The sequence below is a fragment of the Eumetopias jubatus genome, unplaced genomic scaffold (genome assembly GCF_037043125.1).
Source record: "Eumetopias jubatus isolate StellerSeaLion01/CBP00866 unplaced genomic scaffold, mEumJub1_p1.0 scaffold_16, whole genome shotgun sequence".
In the NCBI taxonomy this organism is placed as follows: Eukaryota; Metazoa; Chordata; class Mammalia; order Carnivora; family Otariidae; genus Eumetopias; species Eumetopias jubatus.
In genome coordinates this window covers 77,862,816-77,886,199 of record NW_028274822.1, presented here as the reverse complement: position 1 = coordinate 77,886,199, position 23,384 = coordinate 77,862,816, and the positions used below count along the sequence as shown (strand labels likewise).

The following is a 23,384-nucleotide window of genomic DNA, read 5'->3' as shown; positions in this document are numbered from 1 at the left end:
CCAGGCTGTGCCATTTAGGGCTGCGGTGGCCTCCTTCGACTGGTCATCTCTGCTCTGTTTAAATTAGCTGGAAAGAAACAGCTGTTAACACAAAGGGCCCCGGAAGCCCTACATGGCGGGACAAGAATTCACAGCCCGATGGATGTAGTTCCCCAGCCCCGGAGCCACCAGCAGCTGCTGCCCTTCCCTTTCTCGAAGGCCAGCTTCCTTTTTCCAAAGAGCACTACCTTGGGGGAAAATGAGTCAGTATGTTCTCTCTAGGACCACTATTTTCAGAGTGCAGTCAGCCTGCTCTGTCCCAGCTCCAGCTCAGCTTCCCCTGGCCCAGGGCTGTACTTGCTTTTTGTTAAGGACAATTTCAGGATATGGGTGTAGCCTTTCGTGTCTCTCCCAACGAAATCCGAAGCAGACAGGTGAAGAGCTCCCCCCAATGGCGGGCAGGTTAGCAGTGACCATTCCTCCAAGGACCCAGCCGGCCCGGCCACAGGAGCACTCGCCTCCCCGCCCCGGGGAGATGGTCCCTGGCTCCCGGGCTCTGCCCCACCACCAACTGACCGGTCCCCGGCTCACCGCCCATTCTTCTCTCTTCTCTCCCGGCTACAGTTTGCTTCCTCAGGGCTTTTTACTATCTGGCTCCTTTGGTTTCTGATCTAGTGGCCTTTCTCAGTTCCCGTATCAACAGCTTTAGTTGTACACCCCTCCTGCCTCTGAGGTGAGATTGAACCCCCATTCCACCCACCGTGTCCCCCCGCTGCCATCACCGTCCTGCCCCCCCCGCCTTCCCGTGGCCCGCCGTGTTGTATGTGCCCGCATCCAGTGTCATCTCTGCAGTGTGTGTCGTGCCATTCCCCGCAGCGCACCTCCCGCCACCGCCACGGCCCATTTCGGACCGCCTCCGCCCTGGTTCTTTGATGCTCCCTCCGCATCACTGGGCTCCTGTGCCCACAGAAGTGTAGGCAGGTGTGGAATTCTAAGCGGTTCACGCCTGTATGTGTATGAAGTTCTCAAGTGATCTATTTCATGGGCTTTGTTCTGATGAATTTTAAGGTATAAAAGAGGCAGTTTGCAGTGTCCCAGAAAAAGCCCTCGTGCTTTGAAAGGGTTTCTTTCTGAAGGGCCCTGTAACATTCCTAGTGCTGCAGGTAACAGATTTTATGGAGCAGGCCCTAAGCGCATAGCGCTGTGCCCAGGATTTGGCTCTGGGACCTCGGAGGTAGGGAGCGTGTCCCCTATTTCTGTGAGGGGGAGGAGAGGCGCTGGAAGGAAGCAGGGTGTGAGGAAGCAGGACTTGAGCAAGGGAGGGAGCGGGAGGTCCACACTCCGTGCTTGCTACCTGGTGTGGGCTAAGGAAAGTCCCTTTGTTTCACACTAAAACCTACAGCGGCAGGAGCGTGGGTGTGAGCGCAGGAGGTGATGGATGGGGGCGGGGGGCGCCAGCCCCACTTCCTGCCCTTGTCAAGTGAGTGGCCGCCCAAGCGCAGCCCTCGCTGTCCGGCGCTCAAGCAGGACACAATCAGCCGACTCACCCCAGGGGTTAAGCCAGGGTTTGGTGTCTTGACCAGGGCACCCCAGAACCCACTGGGTTTAGGGGTGAAGGCATCAGGTGGATGTTTTTTATGTTCCTGCTGATGTTAACTAGACAGGGCTGTTTCTATATCCAAAGCAGTAGCTTTCATACTTTTGTTAGTGGCAGAATGCCTTTGCCAAGCGGAATCTTGTGCAGTGTCGGGATCCTACCACTAGAATGGAGAGAGGGCGGAGCTGCTGTGTCCAGAAGCCCCTCTGTGGGGTGCAGCTGCTGTGCCTTGAGGCAGTCGGGGTGAGGGGGGCATTTTCTGGGCAACTTTACCAAACTGGGGAAAGGTGCTACCCCAGTGAGGAAGCCAGGGATATGGGCCTGAGCAGGAGCAAGGCAGGCCCTGAAGACAGCGGCGCCTGTGGCCTGTGCGCAGGTCGGGAGCCGCGCCAGCGGAAGGTGCAGCGTGTGCTTGCCCGTAGGCGAGGGAGCCTGTGTCCTGGCCGTGCGGCGCAGCCTGGTAGAAACTTGAAGGGGGCTGACCCTTTGGACCAGAGAGCTGGCAAGCAGAGGTCGCCCTAGGGCCCGGGGAGGGGTGCCAAGGGAAAGGGAAGCAGGGCAGAGAAGGCCGGCCACCGGCAAGGCCCGGGTGGAGACAGGCTTGCCGGGCTCTGGGCTTGTAGGGACACACCGGGGGCGGGGCCAGTCAAGGAGCTGTTGCCCGCAAGAAGCCCGGAGGCCGGGGGCGGGGCGGGGCGGGGCGGGGCGGCAGCGGCGGCGGCGGCGGCGGCGGCGGCGGCTGCTGTGTCTACACTTGCTGCTTCCGTGGTCGGCCTGCCCCGGCTGCAGCCGTTCAGTCATCTCATCCCATCCTCACCCCGCGTCCTGCGGACGTTTCCGTACCCGGGCCCCGATCAGCAGCCTGCTCAGCCCCTCCGCTCTGCCCTCCGCAGGATGACATGCACAGGGTCATTGACCGGCAGCTGATGGACACGCACCTGAAGGAACGGAGCCGGCCTGCTGCCGCCCTGTCCAGGGCCCACAGCGCGGGGCGTGCGGACGAGCCCGGCCCCGCCGAAGGCAAGCGGCTCTTCTCATTCTTCAGGAAAATTTAGGTCAGGAGGAGTCAGGCCAGCAAGGATGGGTGGACTAGAGGTGACTGAAACGGGGTGCGTGCGAGGGCTCAGCACACCATGCTTGTACACGAGGGCTCCCCTGGGCCAGCTCCGCAGCTGCACTGCCCACCCACGCTGGGGCCGAGTCTCCAGAAGGGCCCACGTGGCCTGTGATGGCAGCCCTCGACAGAGGGACAGGCAGGAGCCCTGTCCCCACCACCAGGCCGCAGCCGGCCTGGGCTTCCCCCAGATCCGCTGTTGAGCAGGGCTCAGGCTGCCTCCAGAGCAGCCCCTTGGGCTCTGCGGCGCAGACGCAGGGGGTCACAGCCCACCCCGCCCACCCCCTCAGTGGCTCCCGCGTCCCACCCCAGGCTCCGCTGCCCTCCTGTTTGGGAATACAGTGAACAGAAAGAATGGAGGCCGTCGCGGCCCCAAGCGAGCCTCAGCTGCGGGGGGGGGGGGGGGGGGGGGGTGGCCTAGTCCTCTGGGACAGCAGGCCCAAGGCTGAGCCTCCGCCTCACCCGCAGTCTCTGGCCCACGGAGGAAGGGGAGGCGGCTCCTCACCCACGTGCATGCACCTCTGCGGCAGGGGGCCCAGCCTGCAGGGCCTGACGGGCCGCAGCTGTTCTCTTGCATTCGGCCACAATGGGCTTTACCCAGGCTTGGCTGTCACCATCCCAAGGTCAGGAGGAAGAAGGGCCCTGCCAACCCCCCCATCTCCCCAGCCCCCCAGCCGCCACTGTTCTCCCTCCCTGGCCTCCAGGCCCGCCGGTGTTTTCCTGGGCCCTCTGCAGGCATTAGCCAGCCAGTCCTTTCCCCTTCATGGGGCCAGAGCTGGGGAGGGGGTCTGCTCCTCTGCCCACGGCCCCCTGGCTCCCCTCACACATGCAAGTTCTTGGCTCGGCCAAGTGAGTCCAGGCCACAGAATGGCCCCAGAGGGGTCTGCGGTCAACCACCTCCACCTCAAGGGCAGCACTGGCACCACAGGGCAGATGCCACCAGGTAACTGCCACCCAGGCCTGCAGAAGGATGAATCCTGCAACCTGCTGCTTCTGCTCCCTCCTCGGCGGCCCTCCCCTCTCCCCCTCTGCTGAGGCCCTCACTCAGAGGCACCCCAGGCTGAGCCTGCCCGCAAGCTGCTTTACAAAGGATCATCTCCCTCCCTCACATGGGAAAAGCACAGCAGGGATGAGCGGAAAGAATGTACCTATAGATATGTACATACCACAGTGCTGTAATTTTGTATGTAGCAATCATGTAAATATATGTATGGATTTTATAATATACATATTATATATAAATCTATAAAGGCATATTTTTAGAAAAACAGCGCACCACTGCTTCTTTTGAAAATAGTCTGAGAATAAAATGAATTTCTAAAGAGCTTCCTGCCTCAATCATTGGGGACCCGGAGAGCTTGTCTGCTCAGAATGCAGCTCCCACTTCAGAGCCACCAGCCGCCGCTCTGAAGGGGCAGCGGTAGGGAGTCCTTCACGCCTCTGGGAGGTCACCTCCTCTCTTGGTCCCCGGTGAGTGGATTCAGCCGGGGGGGGGGGGGCACCTCCCCCGGAGGGCACAGCATCCTGTGCAGGACAGCGCTCTGGGGCCTGCCTCCACACCCGCCCTGCTTCCCGAGCCTCGAGCAGGCCATACGGCTTGGCAGGAACTTGGAGCCAGAGAGCAATCACTGCATCCTTCCGGCCGCGCGGAGAATAAACACGGCGCTTCCCCTGCCATCTTACCACGTGCACGCCCAACCTCTGCTGAACTGGGGCGGGGGGGGGGGGGGGGGGGAGCTCAACCTGGACCAACCTTTTGTGGAGAAAACAAATTTCGCTCCTGAAAGTGTCCCTCGGCCTCAACAGGCACCTGTGCTGGACTCAGACCAGGACAAACAAGAGCTGGATACCGTGGGTGGGAAGAAGGCAGGCCCACCCTGAGCACAGCTGGAGGAGAGGAAACAGACCCTGGAAGAAAATTTGGCAGCTTGAACCTTTATTTTTAGTATTTTTTTAAAAAGCATAATTAGAAACTTTCAATACAGAAATAATCCTAGCAAACCATTTAAAAGTTTTGTTGTTCGACAGGAATTTCACATCAGGTCCACCAGGACGTCAGTCCAGCCCTGTGAGCCCCCCACCCCCACCCCCCATTCATGCGTGTAACACTCAGTGGGACAGGCACACTGTCGTCACCAAAATCACCCCACCACCTGGGTCTGGACGTCCAGTGGCCAGAGCCATAGTGTCTTCTAGCCCAGGCTGGAAACTTCCAGGACCCCTTCCCCTTATTGCTTGAATTTGCAAGCACTGCCACACTGACGTCACGTGAATGCTCAGAGTTGAGAACGCTGCCCGCCCAGGGGTCTCGAGCTCTCTGCGTCCTGCACAGGACCTCTGGTCACCCAGCACAGCCCTGAGGACGGAGACCACACTTTCGCTCCTGGCCCCACAGCCACCCTCCGCAGCCCCGCTTCCCTAGGCCCCGAGCTCCCCCACCTCGTCAGGTAGTTCCAGTGAAGGCCTGCTCCCAGAGAACCACAGGCTTTTGGCAGTCTGGGGAAGTGGAGAGACAGGTCAGTACTGGCTGAAAACCCATCAACAGTGATAACATGGAAAATCTGCAGTGTGATCTGTGATGTGATTGTCCAATCAGGGCTTTGCCTGGAATTCGCCTAGGAAAGGAAATCTAATAAAACACATCGTGGTGTTGAAATAAATTACTCCCAGGTTACGTGATCCTTTTAGGGGAAAGGTGAATGATGAAGTGTCCCGAGGGGGACAGTAATCAAGTGCAGATGACCCTGGCTTTTTCCTCCAGGGGACCACGGTCAAAGCTGGCCGGCTCCCAGCCCCGGGCTGCCACCCTTCCCAGCCGCTAACAAATCCTCCCACTGCCTCCGCACTGAAACAGTCCCGCCAGTGATCAGGGTAGGCTGCCATCCACCTCTGAGGTGGCGTCCCCACCGCCCAGCAGTGCCTGGCACCCACGCCTCACATCCAGGGCTGCCTGGTGCTGCGACAGAGACCCGGGAGCTCCGTGGAGAGCCCTGGGCCGACAGAGACGAGGGCAGGAGGCCCGTTCTCCTCTCCCACCAAGAAACGGCCAGGAAGGCGAGGCTGCTCTGCCAAGAGCCCAGCCCCACAATGACAGGAAGCCATTCAATTTTTCTAAAAACACTGGACCCAAAGTGGAGAGGCCACAACGTTTGCTGCTGTGCCAACCAAACCTCAGGAAGAGAAAGTGTGAGGAATTTAATTCATTTGATTTGGCTTCATTTTCTTTATGTGTTAAAATAACGCTCCTCGGTGCCCCTGCAAGCCCCGTTCCCTGCACAAACACACCCCTACCTTTCTGTTGGAACTGAAACAGGTTGGTATAAATTAAAAGCCACGGTTTCCCTGGGGTTGTAGTTCAGAGGCATCTAGAAGGCAGGACAAGAAATCTGGTGACCAAAAGGCTAGGCCTCTAATGGGAACCCCCAGGCCTACCTCCAGGCCAGGTTTCCCCCAGCTGCCAGAATGGTTACGGGGGTGGGGCGGGGTAGGGGAGGGAAGGGAGCTGGGCCGGGAAGAGACACAACACAGGCCCCCCGAGAGAGGGGGCAACCCGATGTGCCAGGGACAGAAGGTGACAGCCTGTAGGAGAGAACATGTAACGAAGAAGGCCCGCTCCACCAGCCCAGGTTGGCTAAAGGTGTGGCTAGAACTCGAGCCTGTCTCCTCAGGAAGCCGCGGGGTCGGAAGATGGGATGGGGAGGGGTGCGGAGGGGTGCGGACGGGAGGGTCTACCGCAGCGGGCTGGCGTGAAGGAGGCAAAAGCCAGAGCAGGACGAAGGTGACGCGGCTGGTTAAAGCAATACACGTATGTACACACTCTGGCTCCTCACTCCGCTCGGCTGGCCGCAGCGTCGCCGGGCCCAGGTGCCCGGGCCAGGGGCACCAGAAGGGAAGGGCAGGTCGTCCGACACCTTCTTGGCACTCAAGGGGGGAGGGGAGGAAGTGCCGACGGCGCCTCCCAATACAAAAACGGGGAGAGAATTCTTTAAATAACGGCACGAAGATGCGACTGTCCCCGAGAAGCCCCGCGAGCGGCGGGCGGGGAGCAGGCACAGCGCAGTCTCTGCGGGGGGCCGGGGGCAGGGGGGGTGCCTAGCAGCAGCGCTTCTTCCGTTTACTGTTCTTCGTGAGCTTCACCACGTCGTTCTGTTGCTGCTGCTGCTGCTTGGCTAAGTTGTCCTTCTTTGCTCGGAGGACCAGCTCTGTGATGCAGTTGAACATCTGTGAGGACGAAGGAGGTGGGGTGGGCCTCAGACCCGGCACCCAGGCCCCGCTCCCCATCTGCTCTTTCTACCCTCAGGGCTTTCTGTACACATGTCCCCAGACCCGTTCCAAAAGGAGCTGGTCAGTTCTAAAGGCCAGAAAGGAACATCAAAGCCCCATGAGCTGTGTCTTGGGGAAATCAATCTCAGGAATTTTCCAGCCTTTCTTTTAAAAAGAGAGAAAGAACCTCTCCAGCTGGAATCCGGACAAGACGAAGGCGCCCCAGCTCCGGTGTCGGGCCAGAGGGATCCAGAGCCTGCCCACTCCAGGCCCCCAAGATGTCCCTGCGGTGCCAGGATCCAGTGGAACTCCACCTGCCAACCCACAGTCCTCTCCTCCACTCTGCCAGGAAAGGTATCAAGCACCTGACATAATTTGCTCCACTTACTCCTCACAACCCAGGAGGCAGGGACCCTCACCCCACCCCGATCTACAGAAGGAACAGGTGCAACCTACGGAGGTAAGTCACCGCCCAAGGTCACACGTAAGGCCTGTCTTGTGATCCCAGCCTGACTCGGAGGCACCTGGGCTCCCTGCCACTGTGCATCGGGTGTCCAGGATGCAGTGGGGAATCCTGGCTTCCCTGGGTCTCCAGATTCCGCACACTGTGGGGCAGGACTCACCTAAAGCTACAAGCATGGCCTGCCTGGGCTTGTGGCAAAAGGTCCCACTTTTCTCCCACAGGCTCACAACTACCTCCCAGCAGGCCTAGCGGAAGGGAAGCTGCCCCCGGGCCAGAAGCTCAGCTGCTCTGCGGGGGACGTGTCTCCCCAACAGCCTCTGGGGGACTCGCAGCAGGTGCCCACCCGAACTCTGGAGGCCACAAGGAGGCAACCAGGTGTCTGCAGGGAGGCCAAGGCCCCAAGGAAAGCCTTGAGAGCAGGAAGGGGTAACAGGTGGGGCCAGGGAGGGCGGTGAGGCTGAAGACTGAGCGTGGCTGGGCTCCAGGTGACTTGGCCTCTTACAAGTTGGGTGATAGTCCTCAACTTGGAACCTCAGGTCAGAGGACTGTTGAGATATGAGCTAACACCTACAAAAGGCCTAGCACGATGCCTGGCACCCAGCAGGCCCTGAGGAACGGCAGTTACTAGGAGCTTTTCTGTCCGCCGCCCGGGTACTCTGGGCAGGCTAGACACGCAGAGAAGAGGACTGTGGCGGTGGGACAGTTGGGCCCCACTCCCTGCCCTGCCCCCACTCGGGCCCAGGCCTCACCTCTTCCACATTGACATTCTCCTTGGCGCTGGTCTCAAACAACTGGATCCCCATCTGCCCTGCGAATTTGTAGGCATCTTCTGTTTCCACCACCTTCCGCTCAGGGTCGTCATTCTTATTCCCCACTTCAAGGCAAAGCAAAGTCAGCCCAGCCCTGCAGGAGCACCCCCCAGTCACCCCCCAGGCCACTGTCCCCACCCCGGTGGGTCCAGCCTCACCTAATATTCGGCACACATCATCACAGTTTTGGTTGATTTCATGAAGCCACCGCTTAACGTTGACAAAGGACTCTGCACTGGTGACGTCATAAACCACGATGACCCCGTGGGTCCCCCGGTAATACCTGTAGGGTCAGGATCTGTGTCAGAGCTTCAGCCTAGACAAGAGTGGCCCCTTCACTAAGACCGAGCCTGCCCGTGTCCGGACAGCGGCCAGGGAGATGGTGATGGGGCACATGCTCTCCTGCAAGACACCCAGCATCTCCTCTCGGTCTGACCCCGGCTGGACATCCTGGAACCATGCACCAGCCAGGATGCTCAGCAGCACCGTTGCTCACGCTTGTCCCCAAGGCACCAGTGAAGAGGGAGCAGCCCTGAGGTGGCCGGTCAAGTTGTTCGAGTCTGCCACTAGCCTGAACCTTCTTTGAAGTTCTTGTTTTAGGTTTAAAATGCCAAGTAATTTTTGTATTTGATGTCCTATTATCACTGTCCTTGTTTTAACATTGAAAGAATTTCTCTCTTCAAATCTCTTAGTAAAATGCCATTCCAAGAAGACACACCATTTGTGAAGTCCCACCAACGTCTCATTCACCCCACTGGGGGCAGGTGGACATCTCCCTTCCACCTCTCTGGGCTCATCTGTGCTGGTGGCAGAGAGCGCATGGAAACGGTATGGGCACCCAGGGCACAGTGGGAAGAAGGTGTCCCAGAGGTGCCACCATCCAAACGTACAGACCCTATGGCCTGAGGTCAGCCAGAAGGTCTGGAAGGTAGGAGGATGGAGGACATGGACCGCACACCCCTGCCGCCGCCCCCCCCCGCCCCCCCGCCCCCGCTTATCACAGCCTGAACCCTCGGCCCCCACGCCTGGCACCAGAGCCTTAGGGGGATGGGGATGTTCTCACGACCAGCTCAGCAGCGCTCTGGCCAACTCTTCACTTGCTAGGCCCAGTTGCAGGACAAAGGCTACGCTGGCACCAACTCTGAAAGGATGTGGGACCCCGGGAAGGTTACAGCAGGCACCCCGGCGCACCTCTTTCCTCAACTATATGATGGTACCTGCTCTTGGGACGGTTGCGAGGAATAAAGGAGAGAACTCACGTTTCCACAAGGGCCAGTCGGTAGTCAACATTCAAGGAATGGTGGCTCCTCACCATTATTAATATTCCTTCAGTGACAAGCTGGGGCCCCTGACCCAGGTGGAAGAAAACCGAGGGACAGCGTGCAAGGCAGCAGGTGACCCACTCTCCCGAGCTGGGCACCAGGGCTGCGGGCAGAAGCAGTCTGTGCTGTGCCCCCAGGTCTAGCCCAGCTTGTCTCCCCTACCCCGTCTCTGCCCCCCCTCAGAAACCTGCTGGGGGCTCCCGGGGGCTTCATTCTGCCACAGCTCTGCCTTCCAGGGACGCAGTGTCCCTGCCCTGGGGAGGCCGAACCGCGAAGCCGGGCAGGCGCCGGGCCCTCGGGACCAGTCTCGGCAGTGCCCCAGCAGCTGTTGCTGGGAGCGCCAGGTCCTCGCCCAACCGGGCAGGAGTGCGCGCCAGGGCCAGGGCGACAAACGACTGTCCCCAGCCAGCAAAGGCAGTGCGAGCGAGGAACACATTTCCAAGCTCTCCTGAGTTCAAGACTACTGAAATGCCAAGAAGTGCCGAAAGGGCGAGAACTAGTCTGGGGATGAGATCGGGGCTCAGAGCTCTGAGGAGGGGCGCACCAGTGCTTCTGGACCTCCTGTCACCACCGCCACCAGTAATCACACCCACTCACCCCTGCCCAGCTCTGTGCCTGGCATGGCGCCCAACACTTTATATCCACCGCCCTATTAATCTTTGCAGCGACCTGGCATGACAGACACGGGCGCCCCTTTTGACCAGTGAGGCCATGAGGCCACGTGGAATGACCTGCTGAAGTCAAAGCATCTGGGCCGGACTGCCGGGCCAGGGCCAGGTATCAAAAGGGCTTCCCTTCCTCACCACCCAACAGCTCGTTACTCACCCTTCCCCGACCTGCACCCCAGCTGCGCCTCTCAGGGTCAGCAAACCCCGCCCTCAGAGACAGAGGAAACACGGTGACAAAAGGGCTCCCCGTCAGGCTAACAGGATGCAGTTTTAGTTTCTCTCTTAATGCCCTGAATCAGAAAAGGCCATACTACTACAGCCCGACCGCCCCGATCCCCGAGAACAACTCCTGAACTCTCCCGAGGCTCCCTTCCTCACCACCCGCCCCAGCAGGACGCGGAGTCTTTCCGCGCCCCCCACCCCCCGCATGGTGTGTGCGCCTCCTGCCTCATGAGGCGCGCAGCAGGGGACCGAATAAGTCACTCACTCACCGAGTGACCACCTAGGGAGCCACAACCCCGTTCTCCCATTTTACATACTGAGGAACTGAAGGCCAGAGGGCAAGCTGGCTGACGCGTACTGTCCTGGCAGCCCCCAGGGCCAGGGCCCCCAGCCACCGGAGCTGCCTCAGCTTCCCCAACACAGGCAAGGTGGCCAGCAGAGGCCAAGCCCGGGCTCCCTGGCCACCACGGTGCAGCACTGCCCCCCTTCTCGAGCACCCCGGAACCACCACATGTTGCCCTCTGGTAGCTGAGCTACTCCAGTGTCCCCAACAGAATGAAGGAGGCGATTCACCTCTTCCACCCTGACCTGAAAGGAGCTGACCTCGAGGTGGCCACGGACTCCTCTGCACCCCAGCCCACTGCCCTGCCCAAAGCCCTTCTCACGGCCACAAGCCCAGTATTCTTGGCCACCCTCAATTCCCTAAGCGGTTTTAACCCACAGGAGACACTGGAGCATCTCCTCAGCCCCGGGCCCTCAGGGGGGGGGCCAGCAGAGAGCAGAGCCGTGGACCGAGCCAGAAGGCAAGAGCTTTGGCATCAAACGGGCCTCAATTCAACTCCTAACTAACAAACCAAACTAAGTCACTTTACCCTCTCTGGGCCTCAATTTTCTCATCCATAAAATGGAAATAATCACAGGACTTTTTTTTATTTGGAATTAAATGAAATAAATACAGTAAAATCCTTAGCGATGGTCCCAGCTCAGAGTTAAGGACATCTGGGGTCAGTGTCCAGACCTCCTGACCTGGACAAGCGGTCTTGTTCAGGTCTGGACCCTTGGGCTGCCCATGCCATCCATCCTACCCCAAGGAGCCTCTGACCCATTCGCCCTCCCTAAGGCCTTGCTGCTAACTGCTACGACACAAGGGGATTCAGGCAGCTCATCAGCAAGTAGTCAGCGCTGCACTGGGCGGCGCCCAGGCCCGGGGACCCGTGGGGTCTGTGGCATCATAGGCCATGGCGCATGTGTGCTCACCAAGGCTGGCCCGGTGACAGAAGCCCCTCCTGCTCAGGGGCTGCTCAGGCTCCAGCCCCTCGAACCAGGGCAGCCCACCCACTGGCCTAGCCCCTCTGCCTGCCTGGCCAGCACCCCCGAGATTCCCCCCCACGACACTCCCAACCACCACCGTGGGGGCTTTTTGCCCCTCAGCGTCCCATCGCTCCCAAGACCCTGAGGAGCCTCCAGATGGGTAGGCAGCCTGGGGTCTGTCCCATTTCCATGCCGAAGGGAAGAAAGGGATCTCTGGCCAGTAAAACTCACACACTTTCCCAAGAGCCCCCAGTCACAGAGGAACTTCTGGGAGGAGGCAAAGGAGAGGCCTACCAAAGCAGCAACTACTGCAGGCCAGACCCCAGCTCCTCCTCTGCACACGTCACGGGGTGGAGCTCGGGCTCTGCCACTCACTGGGAGCAGGACTGCTCTCAGAAGTCCCCTCATCTGGAACATGGGGAAAGCAACAGTACCGACGGCAGCAAGCGCAACCAGGTCGCCCGTGGGGAGCCCAAGCACAGAGCACCTGGCGCAGGGGACTCAGCATTAAAGCCAATCCTAAGGAGAAACCCTCTGGGAAACTGAAGCACAGAGAGTTTAGGCAACTTGCCCAAGGTCACACAGTAAAACAGAAATATAAATTCCGAACTGTCTTCAAAGCCCTGCTCCTTCCTGGAAGCTTTTCTATTAACAGCCCAAGAACCAAGAGCCCCTCCACAGTTCCAGGGGACTCCTGCTGTCCGGGGCTCCAGCTGGGTCCCCCTCTGTACAGCTAAGGACCACAAAGGTGCTGCAGCTGCAAAGGAGGGCAGCCCACTGGGTGAACCAGGCTCCTGGTAAATGGCTTTGGGGAGGCAGAGGAGAGGCCTCCCGAGGGCCTCCTATGTACCAGTGCTCCTTCCAGGCCTCTCAAAAGAGGGAAGCCTCCTCCCAAGTCGGGGTGGGTGACAGGAGCCTGCACAGCCGGCCGAATAAGTCACTCACTCACCGAGTGACCACCTAGGGAGCCACAACCCCGTTCTCCCATTTTACATACTGAGGAACTGAAGGCCAGAGGGCAAGCTGGCTGACGCGTACTGTCCTGGCAGCCCCCAGGGCCAGGGCCCCCAGCCACCGGCTGCCCGTTGACAGTACCCACCTCGTCACCTCGTCACCTCGTCACCTCCTCCCCTCGCGCGACACCAGCCACTGTGGCCAGCAAGGAGCCCACCCCATGACATTTCTGTGACTCGGGACACCCGATGCTGATCCAAATGCAGGTGGCGAGGGGGAGGCCAGCCTGACTCACGTGGAGGTGATGGTGCGGAAGCGCTCCTGCCCGGCCGTGTCCCAGATCTGCAGCTTCACTTTCTCCCCGTTGATCTCCACGGTCCGAATCTTGAAATCCACTCCGATTGTGGTGATGTAGCTGCCTGCACACACACGCACGTTAGCCAGGCCCGTGGGGCGCCCCCGTCGGGACGCATCCTCACCCGCACAGGGGACCCCAGCCTCCAAGATCCCTCCCCGCTGGCTCTTTGTGCCTAGCCAGTTGGATGTCCAAGGGACACAGCCCTGAACAAAAAAGATAAGGTCCTCACCCCAATGGAGCCCTCATTGGTGGAGGGCAAGAGACAGGACATAATGAAACAGTGATAAAGACCACAATTTCAGGAATGAGGAGCACCACAAAGGAAATTAAACCAGGATGAGACCGGGGAGGGGCCAGGCTCCTTGCATTAGAAGGGCCGGCACGCATGTGTCAGCAGCGGCCTGAGTGTGCTGGGGGACCCAGGACACACTCTGGGTTTTTTCTCCTGTGCTATTCCCAACACTGTAAATGACCCACAACATTAACTTCCTAACACACAAGTCACGACCTGCATTTTGGAAAACACTGCTCCAGGCAGAGGAGAGAGTAGCAAAAATAGCAATGGGGGAGGGTGGGGGGTCACGTGAGGTCGGGCACGCAGTGGGAGGCAGGTAGGGGGACCGGAGGCCGGGTCTCAGGGCCTTTGTGCCATTTCCACGAGCTTGGACTTTCTCTGGTGTGTGGCAGGGCGGCACTGAAGGGTCTGAATCAGAGCCTGAGCCGCATTGTAAGCAGTTCATTCAGGCATCTGTGTGAAAGATGGAGTTGAAGAGAAAATCTAGCCAATGCCCTAGTCCCACCTAGGCTGACAAACGGCACACGTTCACGCTCTGTTTGGGGCTGACTGTGTAACACGGTGCTGCAGACAAGTCCCACCACACACACCCAACTACACGGTGCGCTTATAGGAGGGGTCAAACTTCAGGGTGGGGCAGAGATCAAGGAAGGCTTTGGGGAGGAAGTCACACTTGGGCCTTGCTCAAAGAACAGGCACCATTTCCAAGGCCGAGAGAAGGTAGGAGTCAGAGCAACCAATGTCTCTCAGGTGGAGCCCCGGAATGCTGCTCAACATCCTTACACGCAGAGCAGGCCCTCCCCTCCCCGGGAAGCACAGGGCCCCAGTGTCGATGGTGCCAAGCTGGAGAAACCCCGGTATAAACTCTGCTCACGTGAGAAGGCCGCTGAGGTTTGCCACCCCAGGAAAGACCCGGCCAGAGACCCCGTATGGGCAAGATGAACTTGGCCGTCGGGTATGGGATGGGCAGAAGCTGCTGTGACGCTTCGGGCCAGAACCAACGGGGTCTCGACTAAGATGCGGGGGGTAGAAACGGAAAGGAGACACCGCCCAGGAGACCAGAGCTGAAAGCTCCTGGGCAGACAGCAAGAGGAACACAAGGAAGAGCGGTACTCCTGGGCCTGGGAAGCTGCCAACAGGCACCATCCCTGAATGGAACAGAACAGCAACACCACCCGGCTGCTACTTCTGGGGGGATTCCTTAGTCCAGGCACTAGGACTCGGGGCATCTCGGGTAATCCTCGCAATCACTCTATGCGGGACGGACGCCGAGTGGTCCCATTTCACAGATGGGCTGAGACTTAGTGGCGCCCAAGGGCACACACAGGGCAGACCACTCTTCCCGACATCACACCACCAGGGGTGCTGCAGGGCTACCGTCGGGCAAAACCCAATTGTCTACCAAGAGGCAAGTGTTCGCCACGTAATCACTTCCTAATTGTAGCTCGCTGCTCAACCACAGCACACGAATTCCAACGACAGAGTCACGTTCAGTCCTTGATCAGAGAGGCCAAGCCAACCAGAAACCTCTGCAATGAACATGACATTCAACGAACAAAAACGTGTCCAACTTCACCAGCTATCAGGAAAATACACATTTAAGTTGATGGCACTTTCTGCCTATTAGCTTAGCAAAAATGAAGACTAAGATGCAGCGCTAATCAGAGTTGACAAGGGGCACTTTTGACCCCTTCAGTGGGAGTGTCACTTAGCACAGCTTCTTTGAAAGGCAAGACGGCAGTTTCAAAAGCCTATACCCCGACCTAGTAACTCCACTTCTATACAAGGATAAACATACAATGCACCCAAAGTAATGCATCACTTAAAATAGAAGCAGCCAGAAAGCACACACATTATCAAGAGCACTGCCAATGAATGATGTAGATCCATGCACAGCTCAGGAAAATCCACAGCCATTCAGAAGAACCAGGGGTCTGCTAGAGATGGGCAAGGATGGTCCTTGATATGCTGAGGGGAAGGCCAGTTGCCAAACCATCACAGGTAGAGTTGAAAAAAGTCAGGAAGACACACACCATGCTGAACAGAAGCTCCCAGGGCACCAGAGTAGGGGCAGGTGAAGGGACAGCTTTTATTCTTCACCCGTTGAGTCTGCCTGTTTGACATTTTATACAGGCATGTACTAACTTGTAATACTTAACTTTTTTTTCCCTCCCTTAAATGTTGGGACACAAAAAGTCTCTGGGTAGAAAAGGGATGGGCCTACAAAAGGACTTTTTGAACAAGACAGACATTAGGCAAAGGCCTGGCCAGGTAAAGGGATCTCAAACCCAGAATACTCCAGCAGCATCCCAGGGGGCACACTCACCTGAGAAAGTGTTGTCGGCAAAACGTAACAGTAAACTGCTCTTGCCCACACCTGCAGGAGAGAAAGCAGGAGATGAGAGGGGGCATGGGTCCCTCCTTCTAACCCAGTCCTTCAGGGAGATGGCACCCAAATGCTAACTCTTAAGAAGCTCAGCAGACCCATCTCCCACCTCAATGCTGCTTTTTATCTCTCTGACCGGCCGGCCACACACCAAGAACATCTCTCCCACTCAATGTCTGACCTTTTCCTCTGTCCTGGTGTGAGATAAGCTGCCCCAAGTCCCGCGGGGAGAGAGAAAGGGGCTTGTGCCCAGGCCCTGTGCTGATGAGACCCAGAGGAAGATACCAGACGACAGAAATAAAGCAGGGGGAAGGTCAGCCAAATGATATGGGCCCCAAAGTGTGTCTAAAACACACGGTCCCTAGAAAAGTATACACCGTGTGTGGAGCTTCAGTTTGTGCACAGCATGAGATGAGGAATTGTGAACCCGGAAGGGACCCTTGAGATCATCAAGGCCATTTTACAGATGAGAAAACTGAGGCCCAGACAACACAAACCAACTGCCAACCATCCTCCCCCTGCTGATGTCACTGCCAGCTGGATCAGTGAGGAGGGGGTGTCTGCCTTACACCTGTCAGCCCAAGAGCTCACACATGCTCAGACCATTTCACTTAGCACGGCAGCCCCTTAACATACTTGTCCCAAGAACAAGCAGAACCCCATAAGCCTGGCTTCCCTTTATCTCAAAAGGAGCAGTTCTAGCCTGTGCATCTGCCCTATCTCCCCCACCCCATCCCCTACCCCTGCCAAGCCTAAAGCCCACTGGGTGAACCAAACCCAGAAGGAAGAATCGGCACACACAGAGCTGTGTGTGTGATGGGCACTTGGACGCCCCTGTCATTCCAACTATGTCGCTGAAGAGGAGGCACCTGAGGCCGCGGGAAGCCAGGGAAGCCAAGCAGCGGGCCTTCGGGGCCTCCGCAGGGAAGCGCGGGGCTGAGATGGGAATCGGGGGCTGTCTGCTCCAGGGCCCTAGCACTCTCTCCAATATATACCGCGAAGGCAGTCTTCCTGCGTCTGGCTCAGAAAGTGGAACAAAAAGACCCCAAAGGGGCTCCTGCATCTGACTCCTGTTAGATTTGCAGCAGCAGTGCTGCCACTGCAGACGGGAGATTTCCACCAGGGTCTCAAGTGTCCCCAAGCTAAGTGCAAATTGGTGGGGAGGAGCCCACAAGCAGCCATCAGAGCCTGAGAGGGCGCTGCCTCCGCCCCCCTCCTGTGCAGTTTCTCGAAACCTAACCAACCCCAGACAACCTCTCTGGCCAGTCCTCTCTGATGCTCTCTTCTGGGGACTTCTCCGATGAATGAGTGGTCCGGAGATACCCAGAACTTGTTTCATGGAGTGAACCTGGGGCTTCCCTTCCCAAGGACAGTGGCGCGGCTCTGAGCAGACGGGTGCTGCACCCTCGGTACCTGCTGCTCAGCCCCCCGCGCCCGCAGTGCTCTTGCTCAGAGCCACTTCCTCATCGCCGCTTCTGCGAGGCTTCCTGCTGAGCCCAAGGAGAGCCCAAGCCCTGGGCTGGGTCCCCACGGCGCTCTGCCTGGCGCCGACACTCCATCAGGCCTGCCGGCTCCTTGGCTTCCTCCTGGAGCCTTCTGGGCTCGCTTACTCAGCTAAAAACTGTGTCTGGGCCACTAGCTGTGAGTTCCTCTAGGAAGGAGATCTTGCCTCCCTTGCCCTGGATATTTACAGCGCTGGAAGCTGGGCCCAGCACTTAGTCGACACCAACAAAGCATGGCTTAATGAATTTAGGGCCAAACAAATGCCAATAGCACTGACAGCTATACCATCAGATGCTCTGACTGCAGCATTCACAGAAGCAAAAGCAATGGTTTTCAAACTTTCAGGGGGCAGCAGAATCCTTCTTTAAAATTAAATTTTATCTGGATCCCATATATCTAAAACAGGTGGGGGACGCTGGGTGGCTCAGTCAGTTAAGCATCTGACTCTTGGTTCCAGCTCAGGTGAGATCGTGACCCCTCGTTGGGCTCTGCGCTGGGCATGCAGCCTGCTTAGGGTTCTCTCTCTCCCTCTGCCTCTGCCCCTCCCTCCCCACCGATTGCTCTCTCTCTCTCTAAAAAAAAAATTAAAATAAAAAATCCAAGAGGTAAGGGGGAGTTGCTCTCTGCAAGAAGCAAGGAAGCAGCAGTGTGCCCTCCAACCTGGCCTCTCCCAGTCCCCTGCACTCACCCCAGTGCTCTGCAGAGCTGCTGAAAACCACCAGGCTGCAGAACGACCACTACGGTCACCACGTAACTGCTGCTCTGGGCCTGACACCAAGCTCCGGCACTGCTCTTCCCTTTGAAAGGAAGAGAAACCCGCCCTGAGAAATGACCTCTCCTAAATATCCCTGGAAGAGGCCTCCTCGGGAAAACGCGCTGCTTCCATTCATTCCACAGCATTGGCCGAAGGGAGGAAGTGATAAGTACCAATCTACCTTCCCCACAGCGGAAGTCAAGAGCTTCCCAAGGGCCGCACCCGGCACGAAACCCAACCGGTCCTGCCCCAACCTCCTACCCTGCGAAGACCACAGGCAGCCAGGAGACCGATTTATTCGGCAAACACCGCACGTGTCCCTCAGCCCTCACCGCTCTCCCCTGCTCCCTGCCTCTCGGCCTACACAGATGCTCTGGTCCTCAGAAAGCCCCCACAGAAGTCCCCACCCTCAGCCCTGCTCCTCCCTTGGGCTATAGTTAGTTCCCTCACTCGTCTGGGCATCAGTTCTGGACTGTTGAAGACCCTTAGACCTTCGAGTAAAGCGTTCGCGATTTTAATCCTGGCTCAGTCACCCACTCACTGTACAACCTCAGGCAAGTCACTTCCTCTCTCTGAGCCTCAGCTCACTCATCTGTAAAGTAAAAGGCTTTAACTAGTTCTCTGATGGCCACTCCAGCCTCCAGGTTCTAAGAATGAGGATGGCTGGCCCCACAGTTCAGATGAAATGCTGTGACACTTCTGAGCCGATCAGAAGAACCTAAGAGAAAGTGTAGAACTTGAGCCATAAAGAAGAGCTGCAAAGCTGAGGGAATGTATCCCAGAAGCGTGTACGATGTGGCAGAGTGGGAAGAACTCTAGATTTATAAAGAAAGAAACGAACATTCATTGAGGGCCCAACAGGCCTGACATCAGCTGCTCACGCATAGCACCGATGAGCATTAACTCCTGGCTTTGCCTATGATGAGCTGTGTGACTTCGGGCAAGTCAGGCAGTGCCTCTGAGCCTTAGTTTCCTTATGTGACAAATCACACAGGCAGCAGGTGAGAACCAGATGAAAGCGTCTGTGAAATCATTTGAAAAACCTTAAGAAAGCCTCCCCATAAGGCGCCGGTCCCGGGCGGTGCCTGAAGTTCTCCTCCCTCAGTTGCCACGCTCAGTCTGAACTTCCACCTCCCAGGCTCAGAAGGGTCCAGCTTTGACTCCTGTACCTGATGTAGTTCGACAAGCTCAGACTGAATTAGGAGCCAGCCACATAATTTAGCGAGTCTTCTCCCACACCTGACTTCTGGGTGAAAAATCAATACACCAAGCAAAAGGTACTGTGAGAAAGGGGGCCAGAACCATCCCCTGGGTTTTAGAGAGAAAAGCCAACAAGCTGCATCTTCTTGCAGAATTTATGCTTTTCATTTTTGGATATCAATACACAAGCCCTAGAGGGATAAGGACCCTTGACGGTGGTGGGCTTACTTTAACTCCAAAAGGAGAGAAATTATTCTGGTGTCAGCCCCTGGGAACGAAGGCCGGGGCTGAAATCAAATCCTGTAAAGGCGAAAGCCTCGGGACCCTAGGGAATAACCAGAGTCCATCTCCAAGGGTGAGTCTACACAGCTCATCTGGTTTTCTTTCATTCAAACCACAACGAATCCATCCTCCACCCATCTAACTCCTTCCTTGACCACAGCTACTCTGCATCTCCCTTGTTGGCCCTTAACTTTTCCCCTTACCACTCCCTTCCACCAGTAACCACAGAAACCTCAGCCATCCTTCACCGGATCCAAACCACCAACCACATCCCAATCTAACTTCACAGTGAGATCAAAACCCACTCACTTCCATGGCCAGCTATGGCCCAGTGTCACCCAACACTCCTCCATCAATGTCTTACAACCCTTTGATTTACTCCCCTTTCTTAACCCCCTTTCCATGGGCTCTACCACCAACCTGGCCTCTGCCTTCAGTCATATGACTGCCTTGCCCACACTCAACTCAGGTCTGGTCTATAAACCTGGCATGCTCCCAAGCCTCCTTCCCCATCATATAATCCTAGCGCCTCACCTATGCTCCCATAAACCTCCCAGGGCCTGCCTCCCTGACCTCGTGGTCACCCCATAAACCTGCTTACCTGCCACACTACAAACACCTCTAAAACCCTCCACCCTTTCCCAGAAACCAACCTGTCTTTTCTAGAAACTTAACATTGATTCATTCATTCAACAAATGTGTTTTAGGCACCTACTGGTTGCAAGGCACTGCACCAGGCCCTGGAGAAGATGCAGTGCACGGAGGGAGCTAGGAGCTCTCCAAGAGTGTATACGTGGTCAGAGCCCTTTTGCAATACTGGCTGACCCAACTCCAGTACAGATCTAGTATACAGTATGTAGCAGCAAACACGTACTGAGCACACTCTCCATGCAACACTACGTGTGCATTATCTCACTGAATACTCACTCAGCCCTGAGAGGCAGATTCTACTATCAGCACCATTTTACAGATGGGGAAACGGAACCATACAGATAATAATTCAGCAGGAATGTGCCAGGCCCTGTGCGAGATAATCCCATGAGACAGGTTCTGGGATTATCCCCAGTTTACAGAGGAAGAAACTGAGGCTTACAAAGGGCACTAACAATCACATCAATAGCTAGCATCTACCCAGGGCTGACTTTACGCCAGGCTGGGCGCTAAGCACTTTCCCAGCTTTATCTCATCAAATAGTCAACCACCCAGTGAGGCAAGTCCCCACTTCACAGATGAGGGAACTGAGGCTCACAAAGGCGAAACAACTTGCCCAAGGTCACAGAGTGAGGAAGCTGGTAGTCCCAGAACTCGAACCAGGGTCTCTCCAACTCCATGCATCGCGCGACTTGACCAAGGTCACACGTGAGGCAGGGGCAGGCGCGGCGAGAGAACCGGGCGCCCCAGCCCCGACCCCCGTGCGCCCCGCGCGCCCAGCCCCTCCGCTCCGAAGCCGGGTGCCCCAACCTCACCTCGAGGCCGCCCGCAGCCCCTCGGCGCGTCCCTAGAGCCGGCGGCCGCCGGGCAGCCCCGCCCCGCGCGGGCCGGCACCTCCCCGCCCGCCTGCCCGCCCCGAGGCCCCCGCGGGCCGCGCCCGGCAGGGCCCACGCCGCCTCCGGCCGCCGCGGCCCTCACCGCTGTCGCCGATGATGAGCAGCTTGAAGAGGTGGTCGTAGTCCCGGGCCATGGCGGGCGGGGGAGGCGCGCGCGGGCGGGCGGGGTCGGTGCTGGCCTCGCGATCCGCAGCTCCCTCTGGGCTGCTTCGGCAGCGGCGGATCCACTTCCCGAACAAACAGCCGGAACTGACAGAAACACCTCCCTCCTCTCCCCCCCCTCCTCCTCCTCCTCCTCCTCCTCCTCCTCCTCTTCAGCAGCCGCCGCCGCTGCCACCGCCTCCCTCCTTCCCGCCCCGCCCCGCCAGTGCGCAGGCGCAGCGTTTGACACCGCCTTTGCGCAGCCGCAGCCGCGGCCAGCCGCGCCCTCTCCGCGCTCGCGCACCGCGCAGGCGCCCTGGCGGAGGCCCGCGGGCGCGGGCTTGCCTTACCTGCGTCTCGTCGGCGAACGTTGCCGCAGTCGCGCGCGGGCCTGGGGGCTCGGAGAACCTGGGTGCTGTGGAGCCTTCAAGGACGCCGAGAGCGCCGGAGAAGCTCGGCCGTGGCCCGGGACGGATTGGCTCCTTCATCTTCGAGAGCCGCAGGCGCTGCGGAGACGGAAAGAGCGGCATGCAGTGACCTTGGAGGCGGGGCTTACGCCGAGCTCCCGGTGTCTCGAGACCCGGGACCCGGACACTCCGCCCCCTTCCGCACGGACGCCGCCTCCGGGGTGCTGGTACCGGGCCCGCGGACTGGACGCCCAGGCGGTCGCTGGCTGCCCAGTTTTGAGGGACACGAGTTGCCGGCGGAGCGGAGCGTGAGAGGAGTGTGGCCTTTGAATCACCACTAGCCCCGTGACCCCATGGAGCCTGGGTTGCCTCCTTGGTAAAATGGGGAGGGCAGTTCCAGAGTCAGAGTCTCGTCCACCCTGACGCCGAGCCGGTGTGAGCGGCACCCGGAGCCCGAAGCAGCAGCTCCTTCGGCTTCGATTTTACACCGCCTACACAGTCACATCTCAAAAGCGTGTGGTTAGGAAGACCTGGGCCGCCAGGAATTAAGCGGGATTGGGTTTATCATCAACTCCAGTTTTTTCCCTGTTTTAGAGTAAGTTCCCACCTGCCCTAAAAGTGAGATGCTACTACTGCCATTCTGAGAATTGCGGAGAATTCGAAGTTCCTTATAGCCCTGCCCCTTTCCAGTCAAGTACCTGTTGAATAGTTCTACTCTTTTTACCATTTTTAGACTTTATAAAAAGTAATACTCATGGTTTAAAAAACTGTACAGAAGTTTACCCCAAAGTACAAGTTACTGTTTTTCCTTAAGACCCACTCCTCCCGGGGCGCCTGGGTGGCTCAGGTCATGATCCCGGAGTTCTGGGATCAAGTTCCGGGATCCAGTCCCGCATCGGGCTCCGTGCTCAGCGGGGAGCCTGCCTCTACCCTCCCCCCCTCTCATGTACTCTCCCTCTCTCATTCTCGCTCTCTCAAATAAACAAATCTTTAAAAAAAAAATAAATAACTAACTTACATTTAAAAAAAAAAAAGACCCACTCCTCCCAGGTAACCTTCGTTAATAAGTTCCTCGGACACTTTAAGATGCCTAAGAAATATTTGTTGAATGAATTAATGTCCTTCAAGGAATTTCTGTGCCTATGCAAACACATACATGTATGAATGTTGCCTTTTCTCTTTACCAACATGCTTGGGCATTCTGTCATTTAACAGCTGCGTGGTATGGTACGCTGTCATAGGGTTGGTTATACTGTAATTTAACCACTCTGCTATTGATAGGCATTCATGTTGTTTATAATTTGTTATAAACAAGGTCGCAGGGAAGATCCTTGAACAGCTCATGGAATATCCAGCTCAAGTTTTTAGTTGTTTTTCCAGGAGCTAAGAATCAGGTGTGGTGATGTCAGAAGAACATGGACTTGGAATCTGCCTGGGAGAGGAGCTGCTCATATGACCTTTAAAAAAAAAAAAAAAAGAATTAATTTAGAGAGAGCACACAAGCAGGGGGAGGGGCAGAGGGAGAGAGGGAGAGAGAGAGAGAGGATCCCAGGCAGACTCCATACTGAGTGTGGAACCCATCACCTGGCTCAGTCCCAGGACCCCGAGATCATGACCTGAGCCAAAATCAAGAGTTGGCCGCTCAACCAACTGAGCCACCCAGGCACTCTTCATATGACCATTTAAAAGTGTTCCTTCTTGGGGCACCTGGGTGGCTCAGTTGATTAAGAGGCCGACTCTTGATTTTGGCTCGGGTCAGGAGCCATGTGAGTTGGAGCCCTGAGTCAGGCTCTGTGCTGGATGTGGTCT

General features: G+C 57.4%; 2 protein-coding genes across 6 annotated transcripts in view; one reads left to right on the top strand and one right to left on the bottom strand.

Moving 5' to 3' along the window:
• The window catches only part of BICDL1 (BICD family like cargo adaptor 1), a 94,994-nt gene extending 91,897 nt beyond the window's left edge, over positions 1 to 3,097 (top strand). For 2 of the 3 annotated variants that reach the window (XM_028116541.2, XM_028116539.2), the window contains one exon: positions 2,470 to 3,097. In XM_028116541.2, the coding sequence (XP_027972342.1) occupies positions 2,470 to 2,631 (162 nt within the window). In that variant the 3' untranslated portion in view covers positions 2,632 to 3,097. Of the gene's footprint in view, positions 1 to 603; positions 696 to 2,469 lie in introns of those variants that run through there. The other variant, XM_028116540.2, reaches the window with a different exon arrangement.
• Positions 3,098 to 4,609: 1,512 nt separating this feature from the next.
• RAB35 (RAB35, member RAS oncogene family) lies at positions 4,610 to 21,278 on the bottom strand. Of its 3 annotated transcripts, XM_028116548.2 has the most exons (6): positions 21,110 to 21,274; positions 15,682 to 15,732; positions 12,998 to 13,121; positions 8,384 to 8,508; positions 8,166 to 8,290; positions 4,610 to 6,911 (listed from the first exon to the last, which is right to left on the bottom strand). In XM_028116548.2, the coding sequence occupies exons 1-6, from the start codon at positions 21,159 to 21,161 to the stop codon at positions 6,783 to 6,785; spliced, it is 606 nt and encodes a 201-aa protein (XP_027972349.1). In that variant the 5' UTR covers positions 21,162 to 21,274; the 3' UTR covers positions 4,610 to 6,782. The 3 variants fall into 3 exon arrangements, with proteins under 3 accessions (XP_027972349.1, XP_027972351.1, XP_027972350.1); XM_028116550.2 differs by lacking the exon at positions 8,166 to 8,290 and having other exon boundaries at positions 21,110 to 21,278; XM_028116549.2 differs by lacking the exon at positions 15,682 to 15,732 and having other exon boundaries at positions 21,110 to 21,275.
• Positions 21,279 to 23,384: the final 2,106 nt, after the last annotated feature.